At 32.0% G+C, this 27463-nt stretch overlaps 1 protein-coding gene and 1 pseudogene across 1 annotated transcript in view; one reads left to right on the forward strand and one right to left on the reverse strand.

The window, feature by feature from the left end:
* The first annotated feature begins 3857 nt into the window (after positions 1-3857).
* On the forward strand, positions 3858-3984 carry LOC145261417 (U2 spliceosomal RNA; annotated as a pseudogene).
* A 9127-nt stretch (positions 3985-13111) lies between these two features.
* The window catches only part of LOC145261182 (basement membrane-specific heparan sulfate proteoglycan core protein-like), an 82643-nt gene continuing 68291 nt past the window's right edge, over positions 13112-27463 (reverse strand). Inside the window, exons 8-13 of the mRNA XM_080119503.1 lie at positions 26260-26431; positions 24131-24262; positions 22221-22446; positions 18075-18158; positions 16618-16718; positions 13112-13281 (exon numbers count right to left, since the gene is read on the reverse strand). Of these exons, the coding sequence (XP_079975629.1) occupies positions 13112-13281; positions 16618-16718; positions 18075-18158; positions 22221-22446; positions 24131-24262; positions 26260-26431 (885 nt within the window). The remainder of the gene's footprint in view (positions 13282-16617; positions 16719-18074; positions 18159-22220; positions 22447-24130; positions 24263-26259; positions 26432-27463) is intronic.

Consider the following 27463-nt stretch of genomic DNA (forward strand, 5'->3'; position numbering starts at 1 on the left):
GCATCCCCCACTAAGCCACGAAGTCTTTTTTGTACTTTGTCAAGGCAGGATAGGCTGTTTTTCGAAGCTCCAGCCCAGATGTGGCAGCAGTACTCCATCGTATTTGGTTTTTATAGAGATAGAGAATTGCATCAGTAGTGAGATATCTTCTGGAGCGGTAGAAGGATCCCACCATTTTCACAGCTGCCCAGGCAACAGACTTGATATATGTGTTCCATTTCAGATCAGGAGTAAAGGTCAAACCCAGGAGCTTGTCAAAACATGAAGCCTCCCCAAGACGAGAGCCATCCATTTCAATTGATGCTAGATGAGGAACAGAGCGTTGATGATGTAACGTTAGGAGCTTAGTTTTAGATGCATTAAAAGTGACCAGCCATCTCTTCCCCCACTGAACCACGCGGTCTAGATCATAGGAGAGGGGATCAGAGAGAGCTTTGTCATTTACGGCCTTTGATGTGTTGCCGTAGATGGTCATGTCATCAGCATAGATGTCAACGAATGATTTAAGTATGTGTTTTGGGAGATCATTGAGGGCCTCTGATTTCTGCTCATCAACCACTACTCTTATGAGCCTATCAGAGAGAAATGATTTAATTATTGAGAGAACATTTCCAGTTATACCGTAGCTGGAAATCTTGTGAAGTAGGCCCTTATGCCAAAACTTATCGAAGGCCTTTGATATGTCGAGAGAAATTGCCCTAGAAAGGAAGACTTTGTAGAGAGATTCACTAATACTATGGGATATAATTGTTAGCACATCAGCTGTAGATCTAGCAGAATGGAAACCATATTACATGTCACTAAGGAGGTTATTTCTGCTGAGGTGGTTAACTACTTTATTTGATATGGATTCCAGTAACTTACTCATGACACACAAGAGACTTATTGGTCTGTACTGGGAGGGAAATGACTTATCACCCGAGTTCTTAAATACAGGGCATACTAACGAGGTTTTCCAGGGTGTTGAAAAGCACTTCTTAAGGCAACGCTTAAAGTTTTGTAAGTATGGGGCACGTTCTGATCGAAGCTTTTTCAACACTATAATTGGAATGCCATCTGGGCCAGTTGCTTTACTGGAATTGTTTGGCGACCTCGTGTACAGATATTTGTATGTTGGATAGTGTGTTGTCTGTTGTAGGAGGAAATATGGGGAGTTGATGACTATCGTCGCAGAGGGTAGAGTTAGCTGCAAAGCTCTTGGCAAATAGTTTGGCCTTGTCTGATGCTGATGAGATAACATCAGGTCCATTGATGATAGAACGCACGCATCTGTTCAGGATCTTGTTTGCTATTTGCCAAAACTGGTGGGAACCAAGCCGCTGCTCAGCTACTTTAAATTTGACGGACTGAGCATATAGCTCTCTTGCATTTTTTATTACTCTTTTACAGTGGTTGCTGGCAGTCCCGAAGGCAGCTTTAGTCTCAGTACATCTATTACGTTGGTAGCTATGGAAAAAGTGATTTCTGTGCACAATGGCAGCAGAACATTCTGGGGAGAACCATAGCTGGCTGTTAGGTTTTTGTTGGAATTTTTTGCATGGTATGAATCGGTCTATGCCTACAATTAACTATTCCGTCAGGTCTGATACTATAGAAGATACATCCTTTTTAAACATGGAATGCAGAGGTAGATCAGATATGAAAGTACGGAAGCTATCCCAGTCAGCCATAGAGTATCGATAGTAAGGTGGAGAGGTACATCTGAAGACTTATTATATTTCATTTTTATCTTAACAGATACAATTGTGTGATTGGAGGATCCCAGGGGAGATAGAACGGAACATGAACATAGCTCAGGGGAAGCTGTGAGAAAAAGGTCTAGAAGCCTTGCATACTGACCAGTAATATCGGGCACACGGGTGGGTTTGTGAACAATCTGAGGGAGGTCATAGGCAATGGCAAAATCATGGCAGAACCTCCCCTCATCATCTATCTTATTTGAGTGGGTCAGCCAGTTCACATTATGGACATTGAAGTCACTGCAAATGTGAATGGTAGCCGAAGGATGAGTAGACAGGATGTGGTCAATTTTCTCAGATATACTCTTAAGGACAGTAACCCCGCTGTTGTGGGGGCGATAGAGGGCAAATATGAATGTGGTGGTGTAAGCAAGTGTAACCCGGAAGGTAAATTAGGGTCTTCTCTGGAGGTATCTCTACCACATGGGAAGCCATCTTTAATGTAGGCGCATATTCCTTGTCCATGGCGATCTTGGGGGTCAGATTTAAATGTTAAGTTAGAGTATCCTTTTATTATGAACTCATCTAGGGAAGTGGTCGGCCCTATGCCAGTTTCGCTTAGAAAGAGTAAGTCCAGTTTCGTCTCCTGGAATTGTTTCAACCTCTGGAAGGTTGAAACGTAGACCCCTGATGTTGGAGTAGGAGACATGGTAGTAGGGGTTTACATTGAAGGATGGGGTTCTAGGTTTATTAGTGTTTTTTGGGGGGGAGATATTTCATGTTGAGTTTTTGGGGTTTGTGGAACAGGTCGACAAACTTTGTTAGAGTAGGATAGAGAGGGAAAGTAAGAGAGAGAAAGAGAGGAAATTTTGTTTTTTGTAGCACATAAGGTAAAGCCGTAACAATTACCCACTAGTATGGCATCGAGAGGCCCCACCAGAAACTGTTGCATTAATAACAAAATGAAGTATATCATTCAAGCACTACCGTGTTTGAATATATGGTTAAGTGGCAGTTTGGGTCATTTAGAACTGCTTTAAAGCTTCACCACTCGCTCATTTTTCGACCAAATTTCAAACAATTGTTAGTTTATAGATCACCTTTTCAGCTATATTGTGAAAAAAGAATTTTCAATTTTCGTTCAGTAAAACAAGTTATAATGAATTTACTGGTGTTCAAAAAAAACAAAAAAAAAAAAAAGAGGTGAACGACGTTTTTATGACTGGTTTCCATAGCAACTACGTTGCTTCAGTGATTACTGTTGCTACCAATTCACCACTCTCGCGACAAGAGAAGTAACAAGTGAAACAGACAGAATGAAAGAATAAAAGGGAAATAATTGTGGGATTTTATTGAAAGCAGACGAGTGCTGTATATTGTTATAACATATGTGTAGGTTATGTTTATTGGGGCAAAAAAATAAGAGTAAAATTAAACAAAGAACAAGTGAATTTACTGAAGCCTGAAAAATTCATGGATTACAATAGAAAAATGTGAGCATGAAAAGTAATATGGTTAAGCTTAAACATGGAAAAATAAAGAACTAGTTGTTAAAACTGGAAAAGAGGATTCTAGTAAAAAATAAATTTATAACTTAAAATATTGCAGTATTAAGAATTTATTTTTAAATTCAATTTTTTCTTCCCCCCCCCCGCCCTCGACGCAAATGAATTATTGTGCCATCTTTATTGTTATCTTTTTTGTTTTTACACGTCAATAAAAAATGTTTTAAAAATTGGGAGTTAAGTAGGACGTCCCCCAGTATGAAAGGGTGAATGCGGTATTATGGTGAAAGAAGATACTAGCTGGGAGAAACTTTTGATTTTGTTTAGTTCTGGAGTGACAAGGATGACCAGCGACCCTCACAATCCCCCCCTTTTTGAGTTGGCCATGTGCCTAAGTTTTTTTTTCATTGTTGATTTTTACTGTATTTTTAACATGAATAAAGGATTTAATATCTCAAAGTATAGCATCTGTTCCAGCAAAAACTGCAAGCAAAGACCATATGTGGGGGAAACCCCACATATAAGACCTTGGTCAATGTAGGGGCAACCCTTCATACCAATTGTCACTATCCAGCTCCCCTACTCCCCGGGGAGTTGGTCCCCATTTCGCCTTCACTCCTCACATTAAAAATCGGCCTTGTGCCTAATTTGCTCGTTGGGGGAGCAAATAAATACCCTTTTCTTGGCCTTTTGGCCAAGATCAGAGTGTAGTATATGTTCTTACTACATGCTGTACTTATTGTGATATAAAGTGGGGGATTACTTTTCTGTATTACTTTAATATAAAATGATCACCCACTTTACAACCAGTCAGTCTCAAAGCCATTCAAGTCATTCTCCAGATCATTCAAGTTGTTTTTAAAGGATTCCAGTTATTTTTTAAGCATTCAAGTTATTCTTAAGGTCATTCAATTCATCCTTGAGTTCATTAAAGTCATTCTAAGTCCTTTACTTTTTATTTATTTAAGTCATTTCAGCCCATTTTTCGGTCATTTTAGTTTATCTTTTAGAATTTCATGTCAATCCTACATTCACGCATTCATTCATTACACAAGAGCACACGACTAATGGCTATCGGCCTTGTTTTTTTAAATTTCACACGCATTTACTTCCTGTGACTGGCAGTGTTTTTAGATAAGTTTGTATCAGAATGCCTCTGATAAGTATCGAAAATCGAAAAAAAAAAAAAAAAACCCTGATTAAAGACAGAACAGTTTGATTTTTTCGCGAAAGTTAACACCTTTATAATTAGGACTTCGGATATATACTAGAGAATCAAAACAATGATAAGAATATTCTCTTGTCATAGACCTATTTATAAGAGCATGACATCACAAGTGCGTTTGAGAAGTTTTATCACCACACAAGCATGAGGTCCCGGCGTATTAAAAAAATCAATAGTAGATTCTTTAATAAAAAACAGAGGCGCATTCAAAATGAATGTTTCTGTTCAAAGAACGGTTGAACCATGATACTTGACTTTCACATTTTAAACTTTAATTCAAGCCATTATTTAAAAATAAAATTATACAATCAAGAGTAGGTTCTCTACAGTGCAATGTAGACTACAATGTGCCGTGGACCATCACTGTGGGAAGGCATGTGAAGCTTCCTCCTGGAGCACCACAGGGAGTCCCCGACTAGAGCAAGCAATCAATCGATTTGATTGAAAAATGTGCGATTTCACCGATTTCAATGACAAATATGGAATATTTGTTGATCCTCATTCAATTCCAGGCAATGTCGGGTTTCCCTGCTAGTCTTATATATAAATAGAGATTTTGTTCATCTCTATTCGTCCATTTATCAGTCACGTTGTGTTTTTTTTTAAAACTTTATATAAATACATTGTAGAATTAATTATTGTCAAACTCAATCTTTCTGTTGCACTTGGGAATTTGCACAGAATTTTGGACAGAACCTTTTATTTAATCCACAGAGGTAGCATGCTCTCGTTTCAGTTATAACTCTGTAAAAGTCCCAAGTAATTCGCAGTAGTATCTTTGAGTGTCATTAGCACTGGATTGAATCTTCAACCTGCAGAAGGGTGTGACTTACAACTGAATTTTACTTAGTACTTTATCCTCTATGCCACGGGTCCACGATGTGAAATCAAAAGCAAAACCTTGAGATCTTTAATCTTAGGTTTACCAACTGACCTATTTGGATTTTCCTATAAATATAGCTTTAAAACGATACGATAACAAAAAGAAATTATAACTTTGGCATGACATCAGAGATTTTGAAATAGTGACTTAAATGAAGCAATTTGCATGTACAGTGGCTGTAAGTATAGTGATCATTTGTTTGCATATGATAGCAGGCCCTCTGCAATTGCTAAAATTTGGGCTCACATATCCCATTAATTGTAAGTCTTTAAAATTTGTATTTTGAAAATGTTGCAATAAAACTGTTAGAGGCCATACATACAATAGAAATATTGTTTTTTAATATTTTTTTAATAAAAATATCTGCAGCATATGAACGGCTTCTAACGGTTTAATTGCTAAATTTTCAAAAAGCAAAGAAAATGTTTTATCTTATTTTAAAAACTGGAAATTATAGAAATTTTAAAAATAGAAGAAAAAATGTGAAATATAAGTGATTAAGAGTACACAAGCAATTCTTATTAATTTTCGGACACACCAGGTTTGACTGCTAGAAAATAAATCAATACTGACATGCACAAATTCAATTGTAATGTAAACAAACATGTTGCTGCCCAACTCCTTATCTAGTAGCCTCTACATCAAAATGGCACTATGTCTTGTTTAGGGTGAATATACAATAATAATTAAAAAAAAAAAAAATGTCCACAAGCAAAATTGAAAAAAAAATCAAAATGAAATGAGTATTTAAATCTTTAAAACTTTCTAGAAATAATAAAAAAAGAGATTAAATAAGGTTAAATAGTTTATTAAGAGGACATAGATTCTGTTTACATGGGGGGATTTTTTGGCAAAAAATTTGCAATAAAAAAAAATTCTTCCCTTAGAAGAACACAAAGGTGTAAAAACATTTTGTTGAATTATCTTTTGTTTTGCATTCAAAAAAGTCAATTTTTTTTTTCATTTTTTTTTCTTTTTAACTATAAGGCTAAAAAAAATCCAGCCACGTTGTAATTGCACACATGCTTCTAGTAATCAAATAGAATGACTGGCTTTCTTTTTTGTTCGTTTTTATGTGTTTTTTTTTGTTTTTGTTTTACTTTAAAAAATTGCTGAAACATTTTTTTTTGGTAATAATTTTTTTCTTTTTATTATTATACAAATGCATTTTTTTGTTTTTGTTTTTTTACTAAATCGGCTTTAAGTTTTGTGTTTTCTTCTTGGTATTTCTGTGAAAGAAAAAAAAATCAATAAAACACAAAAATTGCTTCTCAAAAATGTAAAAATAAATCAGTTGAGACATAACACAGGCAGTGAGTGAGAAATATGTAGTTTTTGTTGTCTTTCTTTAAATGCTGCCACACTAGAGATAAAGACAATGGTTTACAGTGTACTCAAATGTGATTATATATATATATATATATAAAATGGTAGTTTGTTTTTGATATTTCGGGTGAAACACTCTTTTCAAAAGATAAGCATTCTTTCCATATGCTGAAGAGGAACTATATAAGTTTAGGCAGATTAAACACTGAAGGCTCAATTACGTTTATAAGAGTATAATATACTTATACATATTCTAAAGTAATGAATCAATTACAATGGATACTAGAGGTTATAAAACAAGGGAGTTAATTAGGTTTGGGATGAAGATAGTTACTACTATTTTCCATCGGTCAACAAACTAATCAATGAGAAAATAGTAACAATTACCCTCACCCCCACAGAGCCTGATTTATTCCCCATTTTGAAACTCTGGTAACTATGATTCATCGATTTATCACTACATAGAATTATATATATATGTGTGTGTGTGTGTGTGTGTGTGTGTGTGTGTATATATATATATGCTTTGAGGGTTTATCACTTTATTATTTTAATCTGAGTGTTTTTTTATTTGACTGAGAGAAATATTCTTTTTATTTATTTTTTTTTAAAAATCCAAACCATTTTGATCAAAAATCTAATTTGCATTTGTTGTTGCGATTATCTCCTTTCTCTACTTTCCACAATTTAAATTTAATCAATTCACTGTTTCTGTTTTAAGAACGACAAATAAAGTCTATCAAAATCGATTTGCTAATGTCTGCACATTTGGTGTTCTTTTAATCCTATAAACTGACAAAATAACTTTGTTAGATTCTATTATATATATATATATATATATATTAGTACAAGATAATATATTATGTACATATTTCTATTTTAGTATTTACTTTAACAGTGCTCAATACACAAGTAGAGTTAAGTTATATTAAAAAGTATATATACTCGTGACAAGTAAGCTACACAGAAACTTTGATATTTCATCTCCGAAAGAAATTGAACCTGATGGATTCTTTTGATATTGAAACGTAAAAGTTTCTCTGTAGCTTACTTGCCATAAGTATGTTTTCATACTATCATGGTTATTTTTTTTTCTGTATTATAGCAGTCATATCTATATAAGTATCAGTAACATAAAATTCGTTCTGTATAAAGTAACGGAGTAAAAATTAAACTTAATTATTAGTAATCTTGTTCTGCAAAATAAACTTGCTAACCTATGTGCAATTATGAAGCTATTTTTTTTTTTTTTAAATTTCAGTTTTATCGCTAGTTTTTAGCATTTCATAAATTTTATTTGTTGATTTGACTACATTCAACATGCAAGAACATTTTAAATATCAAAATGGTTCAATAATAATTTTTCATTTAGTATTAAAATTTATTCCCTGTTTATAACAAATCTGATTCTTGAAAAAAATTTTAATAGGCAAAACTTTTACGAGCTTATTTTATTCAATACATAATGTTTATTTACAATATTTGTTAGATTTGTCCAATTATTTAGTAAGCAAATAAAGATAATTTTTTTAGCTGTGACAAATGTAGTCTGATTGGTTGAAAAATAAAAACAGAAACAACCAATCACAGCAGTTTGCGAATCCATTATGACTAGCGCATTCATTTTTTTGTTTAAGTTAATTTTCTTTCATTAACGAATATAAACTATCTGCACATTATAAAAAATATGAATAACTTTTAAAAAAATATTTTTATTTCTTTTTCTGTGTGAAACTATTTTTTTAATTTTCCCTTGTATTAAAAAAAAAAAAAAAACACAGCCATGAAATAAAAATGATTGTTATAAAGGCACCATTGAAATATTTTTTGCAAATGAGTATGGGGAATACAATTATTTGGATGTGTGCATGTATTTTGATATGATGATGTGGAACCACAGATTTGTGAAGAACAGAGAGAAAATAAATCTCAACAAAATATAAAAAGACTCATCTAAAATATAGAAATTAAACTATTGTCCTTGAATGATAAGTGAATTATCTCCCTTGGTAATTTGGTCAACAACCAATAATCTTAACAACACACGACTCAATTGGATAAAATGTTTACCAGCGCTGGACTAAGGTGGTAATTAAACTTGTCTTTTTTTTTTTTTAACTATTTATTTATAATAGAACCATAAATATGATCTGAAATGCTTAAATACCCATTCCATATCACCTCAAAATGTTCCCATAATTGATCAAATTAAACCAATCTCTTGTGAAAGAATTTTCAGTGATTGAAACCCTAGTTGTATGGAGAAAGAGCTTACTGTATGACCCATTTTTAAAGACTTGACTATAAAAACCTGCTCTCATTTGAGCTTTAAGATATTTGTAAGAGCAACTAGGCTCTTTGGATCTTTGTGGATGTTGCACAAGGGCTTATGGTTGCAAAGAGGCTCCATAACAGTTTCCAAACTTCAGTCACACTAATATGAGCCTTTTACTGCCTATAAGCTTGATAAATTGGATCTTAGGGCCTCAAAAACCTAGAGGACGTCCAGTTAATGAATCTGATAATTTTTTAGGCTATCATAACTTTTCATACACATGTTGACATAATGCGCTTTAGTCTATAAAAAGAAACCATTCATTAATTTCCTTCAAACTTAATTGCAGAAATTAACAGATTACACATAACGATGATTTGAAAAATAAGTCATTGCAGTCATTTTTTTATGGCCCAAAAATATTCTATATAAAATAAAAATGTAAAAAAAAAAAATTGCTAAATCCATTCCTGTTTAGGTAGTATCGTTCTACCATAATAAATTCTCCTTGATCAAATAACGTTTGTTTCCCCCAAAAATTCTTTGACAGATTAAAAAGATGTGAATTTAAAAAGTTTCAAGTCATTTTGATAATTTTAAACCATCATAGAATTATCTTGAATATTTGTTAAAAATAAAATAAGTCTGCATCTCTTTTCAATAATCGTTTAAATATAATCTATTATATGCACAAAGGTCATAAGGTCGTATGTGTGCATAGTTAAAAGTCACAAATTACACAAGATACTACAAAACTCATCAGTGGATTCATTGTGACCAAGAGCAGATTATGATAAAAAAAAAAAAATACTGCAATATTCATTCCCTTGAGGTCTCTAGAGATTAAACGAGTATATTATGGTCATTCAGTTCTCACTGGTAGTTGTTGCAAAAACACTGAAACTAGGTCAACAGTTAATCGGCTTTCTTTTTGCTATTATATTGAATCAGTTATCACAGAGAGGAGAAGAGAGGGAAATCAAAGAGGTACTTTTTTTTTTAATCCTATTTTGTTTGCCATGCTCCTGAACAACACCGGGTAGCCCTGGCAGTTAAAAAAAGTAAAAAACAAAAAACTGAACAATTTAAATATTTGAATTACAAATATTGGTTTAAAATATATTTTAAAAATTAAAAATATTATTTTGAAAAAAAAAAGAAAGAAAAAAAAAAAAAAAAAAGGATTAATTTCATCCATTTCCTCATCCTGACTAAAATGGTTAGAATACTGGCTTTACAGATTGGCGACTGGGTTTCAAATTATGGTTTAGGATAATTTACAGTACTTGTTAAGATTCAAATACTCACATGTTATAAACAAAATATAAATATACCACGATATACACAACATATTTTTTATAATTGACTAGATCATCGGTGACCCGTTGGGTCAATATTTGTTGCATACATCATTAGAGTTGCTTGTTACCACAATTCATATGTGCATAAATGTTTTCGATGGTGACGGAAAGATGCATAACCTAAATAATTGGCCAATAATAAACAGAAGTGGTGGAAGGAAAGGAATGATGTAAATAGTTTAAAGAGAGGGAGAGAAAGAGAATAAGAGGGGGAGAGTTTATTATTACATCACAATGTATTCTAGTGTTATAATAAACACTTTCTTAACTTTAACTAGCGTTTATACATTAGCTGTTGCTTATACAGCAGTATTGCTTTGAACAAAGTTTTGATCAAATAACTCCGGGTTTGGCCTGGTTTCAAGGCCAAAGCCTCATTAATATTAAATATAAAATTTAGTAAATGTTCCAAATATGTTTTTAAAAATCAAATTAGGAATATTTACTAAATTACTAATATATTCTTTTATCTGTGGTGTATAATACACTATTCAGCTACTACCTTGAATTTAAAGAAATATATAATTATTATTATTATTAAAATTCAAAGATGGCATAACAAATTGAAAAATAATTGCAACTTCTCTTCCAATTTTCGGATTTTGTAAATTATGCCTATATTCCTTTATTTTTTTTTTAAGTTGATAAGTTCTTCTGATGAGTTAAGGGCGGAATAAATTAAAAAGAATTGACATAATTACATGAAGGATTCTGCGTTATGAAACAAGTACTGCCAATAATTGTGCATTTTAACGTACTTAGAGAAATAAACAGTAAGATGGTCAACATCTTGAAATTTGGAACAGACTTTTGTCATATGTGTGTGTGTGTGTGTTTTACCCATTCCATTCTTCTCACTGCTTTTCTAATAATGTGCGTATGTGTGCGTGCGTATTACTCATTCTTTTCTCATAATGTACCCTTTATGTTATTAGCATTCCCCACTATCTAAAATATTCATATACAGATATAAAGTGTGCAAGTTCACAAACACGATATCTAATATAATTTGAGTTTTAGTATTATATAGATTGTGTCTAAATATCTTTTGGAATTAAAATCAAGTAGAACTGTATTAACAACGACACACACTTAGATATAATGCGAATGTGATATGGAGCACACAGTGACAGCTTTCTTATATTTTAACGGTTTCTTGGTGGGTTCAATTGTAGAATAGGGATGTTTCAAAGATCTTACACTTAGAATTTACACACTTCGGATGAAATGGATTGTAAAGCCTGAAATCATATACACCAGATTAACATTGACACACAATTCTCGTTATATCACTGAAATTTAGCAACATTGACCCTGCTCAGTACCAGGGAGGTGAACATTTGGTAATACCAAGTGCTGCATATCAGCAAACAAATACGCCTCACTTGTAAAATCTAATGTCATCAGAATAGTATCTGCAATTAATGGTTAAACCAAACCATCAGTAAACAGTAGCTGCAGAGTAGTGTGAGGCAAGTCAGTGATCCTGTACTGCGTAAGATTAGGTTTCCAAAGACAACACCTGGTAGAATAATGTTGAGAGCCTTACAATTGCACCTCCACAAGAAAACTATGAAATGGTATGTAAATTGGTTATCCCAAACGTGACTTGAACTGACTAAAGTCTTAAAATTATTTTAACATTTAAAGTAAAAGAAAAATGTAATCTTAATTCAAAGTCCAAAATTTATTGACAAAATAATCGACTATTATTATTAAATTATCAACTAGTTATGTCTGGACTTATTTTGCTTAAATTTACAAAATTAAAATCTTAATAGATGACAAAGTTTTAAGACATAACTAATAGATAATAATCAACAGAAATAATAAATAAAACATGACGGTTAATTTAAAAAGTTAAATTAATAAGAGTTTAAAAAGTAAATTACAGATTTATTTCCAGACTAATAACACGATTGAAGAACAAAAACCTATTTTTATACAAAATGTGTCAACTAACCAAGCAAAATAGGGTGGATTTTTCAACGGTGCCCCTACTCTATAATTGAAACAACTAGTGTCCTACAAGAATTGTTGGTTATTGATTTTATACTCAAGGGGAGATAATCTAATGATTATGTAATTGTTAAATAGAAAAGGAATTATTTGTATTATCTAAACGAATAAAAAGACACTTTGAAATCTTGAGTATATTTAAGGATTTTAAAAGCATTCACACAATCATAAACAAAAAGAAAAAAAAAAAAACATTGTATACGTGTTTTAGATGTGGATTAGTTTGTTATACAGTGAACACAAATGTATTTTTTGTTTAATATTTTCTTTCAAGATTTAAAATTAAAAAAAAAAAAATCTGGAAAAAAAACTTACAAAATCTTTTTAATTTCCGTTTTTTTTCTCCTTTTCTTTTCTCAATTTAATCTTTAGTGAGTGCGTTTTTTTTAACTTGGTGTTTTAGAATATTTTTTCATGGAGATGAATATAAGAATTATCAAAAGAACTATTTTAGTAATAACTTTCTGGTTTTCTTTTTTTTTTTTTTCTGTAGTTTCACAGATCCAAACACGTATTTCTTTTTCAAATGAGAAACAGAAAAGTTGACGAAAAAAACAATGAACAGATATTTTCTGAGCCAGTAAACCTTAATGACCAGCATTTTTAGAAAAAAAGTGGGCAGCAGGAACAGGAATAACAACGTTAGCGATATATAATAGAGCTGGCCCTGTCGGCTAGTATTAAGACAAACTACACATTCACATTTAGTACACTGTAAGTGGAACTATAATTGCTTTTAGTGTCATAGTTCCTTCGTTTCTTTTTTTTTTTTTTTTTGATTTTGTTTGGTTTTGAGTTTAATGGTTGTTGAGTTTATTCTGTCGGATTTTGACTCTGGTTAACCTCTCCCTCCGTAAGGGTTTGCACAGTGTCTCACGTTGAGTCCACCTATTGCTGACTGTGACAGTTTTAGAGGACCATTGCCGTTAATAAATAGATTAGTCATACAACCAAAGAAATTAGTGTCATGAAGTCCGCCAGTCATTGCACTCAGATCGGGAACGCCACCTGAAATTATAAGATCAGAAGGAAAACATTATAATCTGTTATGTCTTTTACCTAAATGCTCCCACCCCCACTTTTTAATCATCATCGACTCAGCTAAAAACACAAATCATTTCACGAAATATAATATTAAATATATATAATAGATTTTATATCAATAAAATATTAGGCAAATGTTGAAATCAATGATTTAAATAGTTCTTAAAAAATAAAATTTGTGTATAGGTGATAACTAGGGCTATGACAAGAGAATGTTCTTTTCATTGTTTTGACTCTCGAGTATATATCCGACACAGTTAATTGAGAACCACATCACTCCATCTAAAAACATAAGATATTAACTGATATACACTCGAGAGTCAAAATAAGAATATTCTCTTGTCATAGCCCTAGTGATAACACAGAAAAAAAAGATATTTTAACACTTTTTTTTGTCTTGAGTGCTAACGAAAACAAACATGAGTAAGTTGCTGGAATCTGTTAAATGGAGAAGTAATCAACCACCTCAGTAAAAATAACCTTTTTAGTGATACAAAATATGGTTTCTGTTCTGCTAGATCTACAGCAGATGTGCTTACAGTTATATCTTATAGGATTAGTGAATCTCGACAGAGGTAACCTTTCTAGGGCAATTGCTCTTGACATATCTAAGGCCTTTGATAGGGTATGGCATAAAGGTTTACTTCATAAGATCTCTAGCTATGGTATAGCTGGAAATGTCTTCTCAATTATTAAATCATTTCTTTCTGACAGGGTCATAAGAGTAGTATTTGATGGGCAAAAATCAGAAGCTCACAGTATTAATGCTGGAGTCCCTCAGGGGTCCATCCTGGGCCCAACTCTTTTCTTGATCTACATTAATGATCTTCCAAATCACATCCTTACATCATTTGTAGACATTTATGCTGACGACACTACCATCTATGGTAGCACATCTAAGTCAGTAAACGACCAAGTTCTCTCTGATTCTCTCTCCTCTGATCTTGAGCACGTGGTACAATGGGAAAAGGAGTGTCTGGTTATTTTTAATGCATCTAAAACTAAGCTCTCTTTACATCAACGTTCTGATCCCCATCTGGCATCAGTTGAAATGAATGGCTCTCGTCTTAAGGAGACCTCAAGTTTTGACAAGCTTCTGGGCTTGACCATTACTCCTGATCTTAAATGGAACTCGTACATCAAATCTGTTGCCAAGGCCGCTGGAAAAATGGTGGGATCTTTCTATCGATCCAGTAGATATCTCACTGCTGATGCTATTCTCTATCTATATAAGAGCCAGGTACGTCGAAGGATTGAATACTGTTGCCACATCTGGGCAGGAGCTGCTAGAAAGGACTTGTCCTGCCTTGATAGAGTTCAAAATAGACTTCGTAGCCTCATAGGAGATATCCTTTTCTCTTCCTTGCAACCTCTATCTCACAGAAGAGATGTTGCGAGTTTGTCTCTGCTGTATCGTTATTTTCATGGAAAATGTCCGCCTGAGCTTCAGTCTATGGTACCCCCTTGCCAAACTTTCACAAGAAACACCCGTCTAGCTGAAAACACTATCAATAATTCCGGCTGACTACAATATCAAACCATGTCATATTTAAAAACAAAAAAAAAATTGTTTTTATCTTCGACGTATTACCTCCTCCTCAAACAAGAACTCTGCACTCAATTCGGAAAATATTTTTGCCCTTAGTCTTGAATAGTGAATTCCTCAATATAGTCATTTTATCCATTTACATTTGGTTTCCCCATCAAACGGTGTCTCTAAACAAAATAGTTTTGGCATTGCGTTGAAACAAATTCAACTTCTTACACACTATGTACAACGTTTCAAACAAACTACATTCTTTTACTAAATTAATACAGGATTAAAATATGTTAAGCCACTTAATCTTCATATGCACGTTATCACCTTTCACACACATTAAAATATTAGACTGATCCAATTAGCTAATGTGATGATTAATGTGATGTTAGAAGATAAAACTGACTTTACTCATGTTAAAAAATGAATTGTTCCAAAATCAAATTATATTGCCTCGTTGACTAAAACAGTAAAATCTATATATTAATATGATAGCGTGTGTTATTTTGTGTGTCATGCTTACGCCTTTTTTTTCTTCCGAATGACCATCTTTAATTGTTATGACCTTCCATTTCTTGTAATAAATGATTTTACCAAGAAAGCTTCATAAGTTTTAGTTTCGAGCTGAAGGAACTCAAGTTATATATATATTCTTCATAAGTTTTGGTTTCGGTTCAAGCTGATGCACCCAAGTCATATGGAGATATATATATTTTGAATCACAACTTTATAATATATTAGGATCGATAGAAAATTGACTATAAAAACATATACGAAATCTGCATAAATTAAAATATATATATATGCAGCTTAGATAAATACTTTTGCAATTTTAACAAAAGAGCTATAATAATATCAGGGCATTTACATTTACGCTGAACATCCACAGAATGCCAACATCAATATATGAACGAGTCTGCTGTGAAATTCCCACAGGTCCCGCTAATTTTAAATAAATACATTTAAAAAAAATGACATTCATGTGTTCGCATTGTAGAATATTCAGGTGACATTATTTTTACGATAAAAAAAACAGAATACTTGTTTTAAAAAGAATTAAACTTGTACAATTTAAAATAAATAAAGTAGGGAGATATATTTTATTATTTAAACGAATATTTAGTCGACAATAACAATTCATTTTATGAAAGGGTAATTTTTTTCTTCATATTATATATTTTGAAAGTTATTGTTTCAAAAATATTATAAAAAGATAATTCCTATAGAAATAAAATGAAAATCACAAGAAAAGATCTATTGTTATATATATATATATATATATATATATATATATATATATATATATATATATATATAAGGAGAGAGAGATGTTGAATAATCAAGGTCGCGTGGAAAAGCATACGTCAAACAAAAGTAATTGAAATTTTAAAAGACCATTTAGAAAACAAGGAAATGGAACACATGACAATGAAACATCATAGAGGCTCGGAATCGGTTATCAACAGATAGAAAGGTCAGATGTCAAAGATCACAGGCGATTACATAACAAGCAGCCTGAATTAAGTTGAAGTTAATTTTTTTTGTTTTGATGGGCAGAGGCCGAGAGCAGTTAGCGATTCCTGTGCACGCGTCTTTCTCCTACCAGTCCACTATCCTCTTCCCTGATTGAGCTCATTGTCACCACCAAAACCCACAAAGCTGTCATATTTTTATAAATCAGGGTGTTGTCATTTTTCCGTGTAATACTACAGAGAGAGAGAGAGAGAGAGAGAAAGAGAAAGAAAAAAATGTATCTCACTTACCAAAAAATAGATTTCCTTTAACATTCAACATCTGTAGTACACCTTTGGAATGTCCTCGGAAATGTTGCCCATCTACAATTAACTGACCTTGACGGCCAGTTCTTAAGAAAAAAAAAAAAATGATTTTTAGTAATATTATAGGATATCAAAATGCCAAAAAGAATATTGAACAATTGACGATGTGGAGAAATAAAGGATCTATTAAAATTTGTTCATCATCAGCTTAAAATTACTGGTGTAATTTCAGCTAAACTTGATAAGTTATGCTCAACTTATGGAAATGAGCTAATGATAAGTGTTGCCAAGATCGCTGGAAAAAATGGTTGGATACCCTAAAATGGAGTGCTGTTGCTGTATCTGGGCAGGAGCTGCTTGGCACACCCTATCCAGCCTTGACTGACTTCAAAACCTACTAGGCGATGCCTTTTTCTCTTCCCTGCAATCTCTTAAACATAGAAGAGACATTGCGCCCCTGTCTCTGCTCTATATTTATTTTCATGGCAAGTACTCGACTGAACTCCAATCTACCATTCCCTCCTCGCAAAACTTTCACAAAAAACACAAAAAATGATTCTGTGAACAAAGCTTCTTTCCCCAGAACTGCCCGCTTCTAGAACACTGTTCCACTGGCCTGTTTCCCGGTTCAATACAACATTACAATTAGCCTTTAAATCCAATTTAAACAAGTTCATGTTGAGCCGTCTTGATAAATAAAATTCTACCCAATTTACACTATTAGCGATTACTACACTACCACCTTACATTCATTAATCCTTATCCTCAAATGGCCTTCGGATCTTGATAAGTGCTGACTCCCCAAAAAAAAAAAAAAAAAAAAACATGGTTCTGAATAATAACCACGAAGCCATTTCTCATGGAAGTAGATTTCCAATAAAAATATTGCAAATTTTACTTATATCAAATAAAACAAGAATTTTTTTCTTCAATGGAGTCGCTAAATGAAATTGAATCAGATTTTTGATTGAGTCTTTGTTGAGTGATGAAATTTCCCATGAAATAATTTGAAAATTTACTATTTTGTTAATGGAAATAGCCCTAGACAATGCATGCAGCCACTAGATGTAAGGAGCTATATAAAAATTACTTTAGAGTAAAAAATGAGCCAATGATAAGTGTTAAATGGACAGATTCTGACCAAGAAAACAGCAGTTCTCCTTCCTTTGTCAGAAATATCACTCCTGGAATGTGAGGACTAAACAAGAAAATAACAAAAGCGAAAGCTACACAGCTGGTGAAAGTAGTATTATTATTCTCATTAATAATTTTTTCCCCTCTCTCATTTACACATTGTTCTAGTTAATGTTTGTCATGGCATTTAAGAAAAAAAGAAAAGAGTGTACCCAAATACGAAATAAGAGTTGCATGTCGCTCGTGAATAACTGAAATAACTAATGGGCTGACTATGGAGAACAAATCGAAACAGATGCAACAATTACCTGATTGCTTGTATATTATGAGGCAAACTGTCATTGACTGTAAAGTTGGTTATAATTTCGGATGGACCACTTCCCAGTTCATAGCTGAAATAAATGAATTAAAATTTAAAATAAACGAATAGAAAAACAGGCAAACAATTCAGAAAATGCTTTTAATTACAACTATACTCGTATTTATTATTTCCTCTGAATCCAACAAAACTTTCTGAAACTTAAAAATCTATGACTATGCGTTTTAGATCAATACTTCTGATGGGACAATTCCAATATTTTTCCTCTGATTCTGATGCAATTGCCAATTCTGTTGTAAATTCCTAATTTCGATTTTAAAATTACCTAATTATCTAAAAAATCAGAATTTTATTTTTTAAGATGGGAAGGATTTCTGATTTTAAATGTAGATAAAAGTTTCTTAATTTAAAGTTTCTCCTTTCATGGATTATATTCAAGATTCTGATGAACTTATCAGATTTTCATCGACATTTTTCATTTGTGGCATTATATATACATCCCAAAAGTGAGTACAGCCTTCACATTTCTTTAGATATTTAAGTATATCTCTTCAGGGAACAACACTGCAGCATATAACAGAGTTAATTTATTTGCCCCTCCTAATAACTCAACAACTGGGGGTCAACGAAAACGCTATTCTACATTTTTAAATATTTTACAAACTTTCTGAAGAGAACGCTTTAAAATATGAGAATGCCAGAGACGCGTTAAAACTATTCCCAAAAATAAATTCAATGACTTAAAAAATTATTTCAATGATCTAAAAAGTCAAAAACTTAAAATATGAAAAAACAAAAAATAAAAATTGTTGGTGACTCCACTTTATATATATCTATAATATAAAGCTGAATGTGTGTGTGTGTCTGGCCACGAATAGGCTCCTATATGGTTGACTATTTTAAAAAACTTATTACATATAATGAGGAGATGTATCGAGACACAGGAATGGGTATGTTTGATCTGGCAGAACGGTGGTTCATTAAAATTGTGGGGTCTGCATTCGCGCCTGGTCCACAAAGTATGGAAATAAAAAATTTAAAAATTAAAAAAAACGTTTACAAGTGTTTTTGATATAGATAAGTAAAACATACTTATCAAAGTATTCTTAACTTTAATAGGGATGGTATAATAAAATTGTGGGGTCTGCATTCGCGCCTGGCCTCCATAGAATGGAAATAGGCACAAACTTTAATAAAGACTTTTCATATCTATCTGCGTAAGTATATTTTGATAATTATGTTTCAGTTTGAATGGTATAATAAAATTATGGGGTGTTCGTTCGCATCTGACCTCCATAGAATGGAAATATGTCACAAACAAAGTTTAACAAGGTTTTTTTTAATATAGATCCACAGAATATTGTGATAAGTGTTTCAGTGTTAACAGGTATGGTATAATAAATTATGGTGTTTATCTATTTCATTTTTACTTTCATCATATTTTGCTTTGGTTTTGATACCCCCAAATTCAACCCAAATTTACAACCCTTCCTTTTCATAACCTATCATACTTTCATAAATCAGGGTCCATTTTCTGTAGGCTGTTTTTGAACCCAGTCAACGACGGGTACTTTTGCTAGTGTATGTGTGTGTGTGTGTATATATATATAAAATGGGTTAAGAGATTCCAATGAGAGAAAATGTATATTTAAATGAGTGGGGTCACCAACAATTGTTTTTTTTTTTTTAACTTATTTTATCATTTCATACTTTAATTTTTAACTTTTTAAATCATTGTAATAATTTTTGCAGTCATTTATATATATATATATATATATATATATATATATATATATATATATATATATATATCCCCTCAATTCGTTGAAAAATAAGATAAAGTGCTCGATCGTATGTTCTACAAGAATGCTTAATGGTGTTCAAGATTGTGCCTGACAAATAAGACAGTTTCTATTCCTGAAACCATATGTCCGGAACGACGAAATATGGTAGACAAAAGAGACATTGTAATGTATAATTTTAATACAATACTTATATGTATATATGATAGCAATAAACTGTATACTCTCTCAGGAGAACTTCGTTAGATGATTGAGAACTTTCATCTAGGAAAATGGGAAAGTAATAAATTGTCTTCAATGTATCAATATCTTTTGTTTCTGTATTAAATTATTCCAAAAGGGTTGATTTGCCATTAAACAGATAAACTGAATCAGAAAGACATACAGAGTGTTAGAGATTGTGTGTTAGTGTCAGGAAGCCAGTAAAGCATGTTTTTATGGAATCGTCTGCAATCTCTGATGCATGTTGATATGCGTGATCAGCAAACTCAGGGTATTTGGCCTCTTTACTCATATTTCATCATCCTTTTTGGTTTCCATTGTACATGATGACGTGTTTTATGGTTTTAAGAAATTGACTTCCAAAACAACCTATCTCTGGTCAGGTCTTTATTTACCCATCTTTCTTGCAAGTTCATTTTTATCACTTTTCTTGTGAATTCGACCTGCTACCATAACTTTCTGAATATACTAACCCAAAAACTTTAATTTATTCTGTCAACGTGGCCATACCATCGAAGTCTCCTGTTCTGCACATACCTCTTCATACTGTCCAGATTTAATCTTCCTCTGAAGTCAACAGATGTAAGCCTATCTTTAGCATGGAGAAATTATATGACAATGATATGATGCATGTGTAATGCGAGTCTTAAAGACAGGCTTAGTTCTGATGACTTCAGAGGAAGATTATATCTGAACAGAGAATAGAAAAATGAGTGCAGAAGAGCAAACTCCAATGGTATGGCCACATTGAAAGATTAGATGAGTGTTGTTAAGTAGGAGATTTAGAATAGTTGGAGTAACAGGTTCAGTTTACAGGGGAAAGCCAATGAAAACATAAGTAATAAAAATTAACCTAACAGGAAAATGGATTGATAAAGATCTGGCCAGAGATAAGTTATTTTGGAAGTCAATTTCTTAAAGGAAACGAATGTCTGTCAGCATGTATAATGACGATGATAACGATGATGACGATAAATATATTTTATATTTCATTTTCTCTTTTTATTGCCTTCTTCATGACTGCATATCCACAATCACTTCTCTCTAATTCCGTTCTCAACTTTTATTTCAGTTGAAGTTGCTTTTCATGTTTGCTTAAGGAGGCTGACAACTTTGATAGACCACTCAGCACTATCACAATTGGTGCTTTTTGGATTTCCTTTTCATATAATTGTTACCTCATAAAAAGCTTGAATATCTATTCAAAGAGTATTAGCAAACAGCCCTGAGTAAACTCTGCATGCTCAGCCTACAGTCAGTTCCGCTATGCCTAAACTCCTCATTAAATAATCTATTCTAGAGTCTGAGCAAGTTACAGAAATCTGCAATACTAAAAAACTCCATTGGTTCATCAAATAGGTATTCCTGATTAGCTTTTTGACCCATACTTTGTTCTGAAAAGAATAAAAGGCAACATGTAAACACAGTGGCTTAGAAAGAAAAAAAATGGCTGCCAAGCTCTTAGAATGCATCCAACAAGTCTTGCAAATGATATTTAATACAATTATTTCATGCAAATTGAAGAAATAACAATATTCCAACTTGTCATGGAGATGTCTGACAATTTTGAAATGATTCAATGCATTGCTAAGCATTGGTTAATAGTCAATTTTTGGAGATGTTAAATTTGAAATTCACTATGTGCATTGAACCGTTATTTGCAGTAAATTGATAGTTGGAGATTGGTTTCATCATTTAATAGAAAAAAAAAAATTTTTTCGAGCAAAGCAAACTTTCTTTACAAACAATGATCTTTTCAATTTATAAGTGGTGAAAGGATTTCTTTCAGTTTTTAAATAAAACTTAAACATTTTCTTTCTCAGCCTCAGTGTCTACAAATAACCGAATAGGAGAAAGTTTCTTAAAAGTTTCAAGTTCTAAATTACTAATATCCTTATATTTTTGTGAAACTTAATACCTTCTTTAATTTTTCTTTACTGATTTTGTAGTAAAAGTCTGATATAAAATACTATAAATTTACATTGTTCTTTATTTAGAGTAGGTTAGACCCAATTGATGGTCGCATCGTGATCACTTTTGATATTAGAATTCTAAAAACAATGTTTGTGTTTTATAAATAAAAACAATTCCAAATTATTTCTATGACAAACCTGAATACAACTAATCCGTCCTTTAGGTAAAGTGACAAGTAGTCATTTTTGCGAAGAGATTGTCCATGATCGACTGCCTGCCAGAAGAGGAGACCCTTTGATTCGGCTGTTGTGATTGTGAAGCTGAGGTTTTGTGTTTGCTTGATGCTTTGATGTGGCAGCATTTCATGACTGAACATCACAAAACCATTTCCGCCCACCTGGAATTTCTTATGAATTTGAATTGCTGAAGAAAAAAAAAAAAAAAAAGCATTTTTAAGCAAAAACTTACAGATGCAAAAGAGGAAAACATTCATGGTGCTATAATCAACAATAATGATATATAGTGAAACAGAAATGCAATATATAAGTTAAAAAGAAAAACAAAAGAGTCCGTTAGCCATACCTCATAAACTGATTTCAACTCTATAGATAAAGAGGTATCTTCAGATGAGTAACCTACCCATTTGAAGATGCCTATAGGGTTGAAATAAATTTATAATGACATAGCTAACTGAGTTTTTTGGTTGTTTTTTTTTTATTCTAATTTTTATATTCGCTCTGCTACGCATTGGGCTCTCTTAAGATTTCCAACAGAAATTACTCTACTTTTATGAACCCAACATATATATATATATATATTAGTGTAAGACTAAAAATATATTTTACATTAATTTATTGTTCGACAGGATACTAATAAGATATATTGAAATTTCTTTAACCTGCGGTGTTTCAAAGAAATACATTCTTCTCAGAGGAAAGATATTAGCAAATTAATATTATAGCAAAGCTATGAATTTGCATTAATTGAAACAGCATTACATGAAAGTTTGTCATAAATACAAAAAACCTTTTTTGTGCAAAGGGGTTATAAAATGGGGAAAAATTTTTAACAAAGTGGTTATATTAAAAGTTAAGGATTAAAAATCCACATAAAAAGATATGGAGAGATCAAGTATTATCAATAGGAAAAGATAATAGGAAATAATGTTCCCAAAAGAAAAATCCGAAATTATGCTGTTGACACGGAGACTAAAATTGGAATCCAAAATGTTTGTAATAATAATATATATATATATATATATATATATATAAATTTGCTATAAAGAAGCCACTCTGGGACCGCTTTTCTATAGAGGTTCACCCGCCATACATACTCCAATATGTCAGTTTAATTTTGGTGTGCCCCCCCCCCTTTTGTGTTGATGAGAAGATAGTGTACCAAAATATTTTATTTGTCAATATCAAATAAATTAATGGATATCGTTTCTGAAACGATCATACAGTTACTGATTTTATTTTGTTTCTCCTTTTGAAAGTGATTTATAATTTCACAATTATTGATCTTTTATACTCTCTCTCTCTCTCTCTCTCTATATATATATATATATATATAAAGAATAGCAGTCTAAGGACCGGTAAAAATAATGCCCTGAACAGAACAATTGTAATTTTGCAATACTTTTATGTCCTCTTAAAAAGTTCGAAATCAATATATAATGCTATTAAACCTTGTGTCTAAAATTCTTATTCTAATTTCGATGAAAATCAATAAAATGATTTATGATTTTAGAAAATGTCTAAGAGTTAAAGTTAAAACTTGAGGGCTTTGAAAAGAAATTGAAATTCAGGAAATCTTGCCTAATGTATGTTTAATGGATCAAATTTGATGCGAATCTGAAATATTTGAATTCTCAAGATTCTGCTCATTTTCCTCTAGAAACCTTTTAAAATACCAAAAAGAAATACTTGAAATGTGTGCAATGTATTGGTCAATTGATGTCTAATATCTATCGTTAAAATTTTACTATTAAAATTTATACCTATTATTCAAATTCTTATTTGAGAAAAGTTGTGCTTGATCTTAGTATATAGCTTTCTTTATCTCCGGACAAACAGACCCCTTTTTTTTTTTTTTTTTTTTTACTTACAGTTCTCGCAGTTGATGCCAATGTATCCAAGTTGGCAATCACATCTATAACCAGCCTGTGTCACAGTGCAGAGACCAGAATTTTGACATGGGTTGTTCGTACAGATGTCTACCTTTGATTCACAACGTTTGCCTTATAAAAACAAAATTTAAAAAAAAAAATAGAATTCATTAATAAAGTCGTAAAATATCAGTCTTAAAAAATACAAACATCCAAAATTAAAATGTGACGAAAATAGATTATGAAGAATTTCTATATGCATAAAATAAACGCCAGTCCCTCTGACTGTAACATTAAGGGAGATAATCTAGTATATATTAAAGTAAACATAAGCATCAGCTGATTTCGTCATTAATGTAAACAAGACAACTTTTTCTGTTCTAAATAAATTTAATCAAAGAAAAATTGTACAAGTTAGGAACCAAAATCTATAAAGAAAACAGTTTTGTTTGTTTAATTTTATGGCATATCAACCCTTTTCTGGTTGTTTAATGCCAAATCTAATAATTTTGAATGTTTTATTTTATGCTTCAAGTGTTTTCTTCAAATATTTATTCATGGAGTTTGGTTTGGTTGTTTTTTTTTTTGTTTTTTTTTTAAAGCATATCGACCCTTTCAGATTATTTAAGGCCGAATTCAGTAATTTTGGAAAAGATTTTATGCTTCAAGGTCTATATATTTTCAAATATTTATTCATTGTGTTTAGTTTGGTTGCTTTGTAGAGGAAAATTGTTTTTACTTTTGACTTAGAAGAACACGATTGAGTTTTGCCAAGGGAAAGGAAAAAACAATAACATCAATGTTTGGTGCATTTTAGGTCAAAAAGCAGTATTTTAAGACCGCCTGATCTGCAACACCACACAGAGGAAACGAGTTTGGTTTTGTTTCACAATGTTCATAAACATACATATGTTTCTATGTGAGTAGAATGAATTCTCTATTTAAATGTGTGCAGCCTGTACGAGCAAAATATTGCTATGCGTCTCCATGTTTTCACCAACCATCAGCAGCAGCTAACTTGAAGTATTCATATCGTTTGTCAACAAGACAACTACTAGGCTTTATCAGGTGACTTTAATTATATAAGACTAAACTTTTAGTCTGCTTAAAATGGGCAAATATTATAGCCCATTGACTTAAAATGAGTGCTTTATGCCAAATTGATGGTTGAATATGATTAAATTTGTGCTCATTTTGCATTAAATATTAATTGCTATAAATTCTTATTAATCCTTAATCGTGCATCCAATGAATACCATATTACTTAGTTCACTGCACCTTATCATAACAGATCCATACAATATTTTAGTCAGATTTGTCTAGTAGTTTCCAAGAAAACTCAGAGTAAATGTGGTATTGTGGTGACTAATCCATATTAATCTTTTATTGTGCATCAAACAGATGCCATAATACTTAGTTCGCTGCATATTATAACAAAAGTTCATACACAATTTCACCTAGTTTCTGAGAAGAAAGTGCAACAGGCAGTCAAATTAAGAGAAATATGATATAATCAGAGATAAGTTGGGAAACCATGGAAAAAGTATGCCATCATTTTTTGAAGACATGAGAACATTTATCTCATCATAATAACATCTCCCTTACTTACTCTGAAGTAATCAGATCTAATCGTTATGATTTTATTACCTATCCATTGTAGTATTCTCATACCATTTCTATGCTTGTAACGCATATCTGCAATCCACACTGGTCAGGTTTCACTTCCATACATCATTACACACACTTATAAACTCTTCTCTTGGTTGAGAACAGTAACTCTCTGCTGCTTAGTAATAATAAAAGTTCTCTAAACTTAATCCACCCATAAATCTGCTACTTCAACTGTTCTACATCTACTAACCCAGGAACTTTTGTCCTTTCTTTCAAGTTTTACAAAGTTTGCAACTAAGAAGATGGTTACCTTATACTAGATTAGAACACTTCACCTTTGCAAGTATCTATAAAGCCACCATTAATCCATACAAAAAGTATTGCCATATTTGGGTTGTTACACCAACAACTAGTTTCCCCTTTCTTGTACACAGTACAAAAAATAATCTCTGACCTAATAAGTCTCACACTCGTCCATACACTGCAATGTTACAATAGCTAAAACAAAACGAACTAACCTGAGAAGTTTGGTTCGCAGATGCAAAGGAACTCAGTGCTAGAAACATCTTCGCAAAGGCCTCCGTTCTTGCAAGGCATACGGTCACACAATCGCTTTTCTCCGCAATCGTTGATGTCAGAGCTCTCGACAGCGTCTTTGATCAAGTGAATTTGACGGTCATTTATTTCAATCTGTGCATAAAAAGAAAAGTTTATAAAGTTAATCATGCAAGTATATAGTTTTTATTCCAATACTACTAAAAAAAATATATATAATACAATTTAAACTACTGTTTTTCATCCATTTATTATTCGTGAATAGACAGTTAATGAAGGTCCTTGAGTTATTGTGGGATACGTGCTCTAGTTATTAAAAGGTTTAAAACCATGAAACAAGAAATAGAAATTTAATGCTTGTACTTTGAATTTTTTTTTTTTTAGACTTTTTTTACTATCAAATAAAACCCTAAAATAAATTGAAAAACTTTAATAAAAAAAAAAACAACTCAAGAAAACTATAGTTCTTGCTAACAATATAAAAGAGTAATTATCGCCCATTATCATGATTAGTCTTCAAGTCAGATTTCAGTATTTAAATTGAAAATCCATCCATGCTACACAGAATCATATCTATGATGCACTGTTTAACTTTAAATTCAACTGACTTCATTTTATACATAAGAATAACGATATAAAACATCCACCAATCATATACAAATTCAGAATTAAAATATTTTTATTATGTTGTCACATTCTGTTTATATTGTTGTTATTATATACTTCATTTTCCAAGATTTTTACTCATATGAAGTTTACAAATATAAATGGTTTTCTCCTATGAAGATACTAAATTGATACGTATCGAGTTTGGACTGCTTTTGCAATGTGTTTCATAAAAGATTTGGTGCATGGTGAGCAATTTTTTATTCTGAAATGTAGTCAGAGAACAAAAGTTTTAGAACTAGCGGTTTAACCTGAAAAGGTTTTGGAACTAGCGGTTTAACCTGAAAAGGTTTTGGAACTAGCGGTTTAACCTGAAAAGGTTTTGGAACTAGCGGTTTAACCTGAAAAGGTTTTGGAACTAGCGGTTTAACCTGAAAAGGTTTTGGAACTAGCGGTTTAACCTGAAAAGGTTTTGGAACTAGCGGTTTAACCTGAAAAGGTTTTGGAACTAGCGGTTTAACCTGAAAAGGTTTTGGAACTAGCGGTTTAACCTGAAAAGGT

This window comes from Euprymna scolopes, chromosome 37 (genome assembly GCF_053919585.1).
Source record: "Euprymna scolopes isolate OS-2025 chromosome 37, ASM5391958v1, whole genome shotgun sequence".
In the NCBI taxonomy this organism is placed as follows: Eukaryota; Metazoa; Mollusca; class Cephalopoda; order Sepiida; family Sepiolidae; genus Euprymna; species Euprymna scolopes.